A 4,127-nucleotide genomic window follows, 5' to 3' on the forward strand; every position below is an offset into this window, starting at 1 on the left:
CTACAGACAGTACATACATAAGTGTGTAAAATATTTGAGAATATTGTTTTTATAGGCCCTGTGATGGACTGGTGAAATGTCCAGGGTGTGACTCCGCTGATCACCCTATGTCACCCTGCGACCTTCCGTTGGAGGATGAAACGTTAGATAATGGATGGATTATTTTTATACTCAAAACACACAAATACACAATAACAAATATATTGTATTCCTATTTATTTCCCACAAAAACAATGTTCACAGTGTACATCCCAACCAACACAAAGTTGCACATACAGTGGTCTACATACAAAACAGAACCCTTTTATGCTAATGCACTGATTGCAAATTGTAAACCTGTGTGACAGGTGTTTTCCCATGTGATGAGTCAGTTTGCATAGTAGGGAAATTAACTTTAGAATTTTGAATGACAGTGTGTTGCTTGTGAAAACAAGAGATTTTCTTCATGAAAATTGTGCCAAATGCAGAGAATTGTGTGTAGTGTTTTGAAAAAAGTGTGTTTTACAACTGCAATTTGAGTGTAAAGCAGGAATTGTGCTTGTAGTTTAGCAGAGTTGGTTCAGGGGGTTGGTGCATGAGTTACCTGTTGTGGTCATTGTGTCTCAAGTACCAATATTTGTGTGTAAACAACTGTAATTTTGTTTGTCCATTGTGGGATATTGCAAAAACATGGGTGTCCAAAATGCTGGCCTGTCCTAATTTATTACATAAAAACTGCTCGCCTGCTCCCCTGAAGAGCTCTAAATGATGAGCTGCTGCCTTTAAAATATTTAAATTCTCTCAGCATTTACTCCTCCTTTAATGAACATATTTTCCTAATTCATTTATTGCAATGGTTGTTCCTCCTCTACAGCTCTCCATGTTCACAGCTTCAGCTAAAATGACACATGGTGTGTTGGCCAGTTTCATCACTTCACATTCACCACAAACAGAATACAATCACCACCCCCGCTTCAAACATTGTCGCTGTTTGTTTGTTATATAACAACATCACTTTATCGCGAGTGTGGCTGATCCCTGATCGGAGCATCAAAGTCAAGGGCGTCAAGTGTATTTTTTTTACATTTTAATAGAGCGAATTGGATTGATACAGCACAATAATATGATACTGTGATAATGGAGGCTTACTTTATGGGAACACTGTTACTAGGCACAGATAACAACAACATACAAGACGCCATGTCCCTCCCATCCTTGTATTTTAGTGAATGTGAGAAGTAACAACAACAAAAGTAACCACTAGAAAACCAAACGACATTCAATCAATCATCTAATTAATTAACATGATGTTTTGTGTATTACAGTGTATGTCTGCTTTATCAGAAAGGTTTCTTGTTGTCGATAACACTATCAACTCTGATCTTCCAGTACCTCAATCAACCACGAGGAATTCTCTTATATTATCTTTGCCTAGTGAAGGTCCTGCTCTCAAACTGAAAGACCACGCTTTTGAATATAGATCGGAAATAAACTCCATAGACCCATAAACTAACCATGAGCAATTGGGATTAGGCACCTTGCTCAGAGGTTGGTGGGGATTCAAACAGTAACCTTTCACTTGGCCATTGAATGCCCACAGAGCAGTATCAATATAGTATGGTAATATATATTTTTAGAGGTAACATCATGACAATACCATCTTATTCTAATGAAAGAACCAGCTAACAACAATGCTATTAGTGTGGTAATAGCAACATAACTTCTAACAGTAATACAGTAATTTCAGAGTAATATCCAGGTTGTAATGAGAATTACTGCAGCTACAGTGTAATATCCTGATATTAAATTGGGTAATAAGCAAATTCATCTTCCCTTTTGAGCCACACACTTAATGGTATGTCATTATTATAAAAAAAAAAATAAAAAAAATAGGTGTTATAATATTAATATTATATATACATATATATGTATATATGTATATATATACATATATACATATATAATATTACCATGTCGTTACTGTGCCACCAAGTGTCTCGCTCAAACTTAAGCACAACATACTCACTATCTTAGTGCTTGCGTTATCAGGATCTGTTGATCATCTTTCATAAGTCTTCCTTTTAGGTTTGATTTGACTTTCTCCACTGAGAGACTCTTAGTTGTTGTACTTCCTCCTTCAAAATGACTTACATTTACCACTTTAAATTGCCCAGTTTGCCTCCTCCTGACAGTCTGATCGTCTTGCACTTCATTGTTGCAAACAAGCAACAAATTTTAATATGTTACTGTAAGGAAAGATACACGATAACGGCAAAAGTTAGAAAACAGAGGAAGCTGTGGAATAATAGTCTTGACTGCAGGTGCTGCTTAGATGAATAACAGAGTTGAGGGGGCATGCTCTTTAACCAGTATCTATATCTGCTATTATCTGATTAAACAGAAGCATAAAAGGGATGACAGTGCTCCCGGCAGAGTCACTCTCTCACTGTCAGTTGTGCATCATCGTGAAAATGTCGACAAGTTTGAGGTTGCGTCTGCCGGTGTTCGTACTGGTGATGGAGGTGGTCATAATGGCTCTGTTTGCTGTTTTCGTCACTTACGACGACAATGCCAATGCTCGGCTGCAGAACAACGAGACCAACCCGATGGAGAACTCCATGTATCGTGACTATCCTTACTTTGCAGACGTGCAGGTGATGATCTTTGTAGGTTTTGGTTGCCTTCTCGCCTTTTTCCGATTCTACGGCTTTAGTGGAATGGTGTTCAACTTTCTTACAGCTGCATTTTCGATCCAGTGGGCCATCCTGATGCAAGGCTTCTTCCAGTTTTATTATGACGGAAAAATTCACCTGGCTGTAGTCAACCTGCTGAATGCAGAGTTTGCCTGTGCTGTGGTGCTCATCTCTTTTGGAGCTGTGATTGGAAAGACCAGTCCCATTCAGCTCCTGGTGATGGCTTTGCTGGAGATCCCCATCTTTGCTGTGATAGAGTGGGCAGTACTGAAATACATCAGAATCAATGATGCAGGGGGCAGTATCCTCATTCACCTGTTTGCATGCTACTTTGGCCTAGGAGTGACTTTTGTTCTGTACCGTCCAAGCCTGAACAATGGCCATGTTAAAGAGATAACCTGTTATCAGTCCGACATCCTATCTGTACTGGGGACCTTGTTCCTTTGGGTCTTCTGGCCTTCATTCAACTCTGCCCTGACCTTTAAGGGTGACGATCAACACAGAGCAGTACTCCACACTTTCATTGGCTTAAGCTCCTCAACAATCACCGCCTTTGCACTGTCTGCAGTGTTCAACAAAAGAGGTAAACTCACAATGGCTGACATCCAAAATGTGACTTTGGCAGGTGGAGTGACCGTTGGAGCTTCTGTGGACATGATGATTTCTCCTGTAGCTGCATACGCCCTGGGCATCATGGGCTGCACTGCTTGTTTCTTTGGATATAGGTATCTGACTCCCTTTTTAGCTCGGAAAATGAGGATCCAAGACCAGTGTGGTATTCACAATCTCCACGGGCTCACTGGCCTGATTTCATCCACAGCAGGAATCTGTGCCATCCTCATGGCCAATGAGGAGACCTATGGGCCCAGCATGTACCAGATCTTCTCCCACCGAGCTCCACCTTTAGGAGACCCAAAGCTGCTGGAGCTGCAGAGGTTGATTCCTGGACTGAAGCCGGGCTTGGGCCGCACTGCAGAGGAACAAGCTCTGTACCAGGTTGCTGCGATCTTCTCTACCATTGCAGCAGCTACAGTTGGTGGTCTGCTCACTGGTTTGGTCATGAAGTTGCCCATCATGGCGTCCCCAACTGACGAGGACTGCTTTGATGATATGCTCTTCTTTGACACCCCATCAGATTTTGACAGTAGTGTCATAAAGATCCCTTTAAACTACAATGAAAAGGAAGAAATGAAGTCAAACAAAATTGTCTGAAGAAATGTCTGTGTTGTAAATTCTCATTCTTATTAGAAGTGCTTCACAAATGTTGATATTTTTCCGTTTGTTTGAAATTGTTACAAAAGTGTATTTCATTTTAATATTTGATGAAGGGAAGCTGAGCGCAACGATTTGCATCCAACTATCTGTATTGTTGCTGTTTGTATTTTGTAAGGAAAATAAAAATAACAATCGCAGTATGTATATTACGTATTATTGCTAATGTAATGTACATTTTGT

At 40.2% G+C, this 4,127-nt stretch overlaps 1 protein-coding gene across 1 annotated transcript; it reads left to right on the top strand.

Moving 5' to 3' along the window:
- Nucleotides 1–2,450: 2,450 nt before the first annotated feature.
- LOC310926187 (ammonium transporter Rh type B-like) lies at nt 2,451–3,884 on the top strand (the record flags this gene model as incomplete). The annotated part of the gene is made up of 1 exon (XM_083888286.1): nt 2,451–3,884. One exon carries the CDS (start codon nt 2,451–2,453, stop codon nt 3,882–3,884), a length of 1,434 nt encoding a protein of 477 aa, XP_083744412.1.
- Between the last annotated feature and the right edge of the window lie 243 nt (nt 3,885–4,127).

This window comes from Microchirus variegatus (genome assembly GCF_963457635.1).
Source record: "Microchirus variegatus genome assembly, chromosome: 4".
NCBI lineage: Eukaryota > Metazoa > Chordata > Actinopteri > Pleuronectiformes > Soleidae > Microchirus > Microchirus variegatus.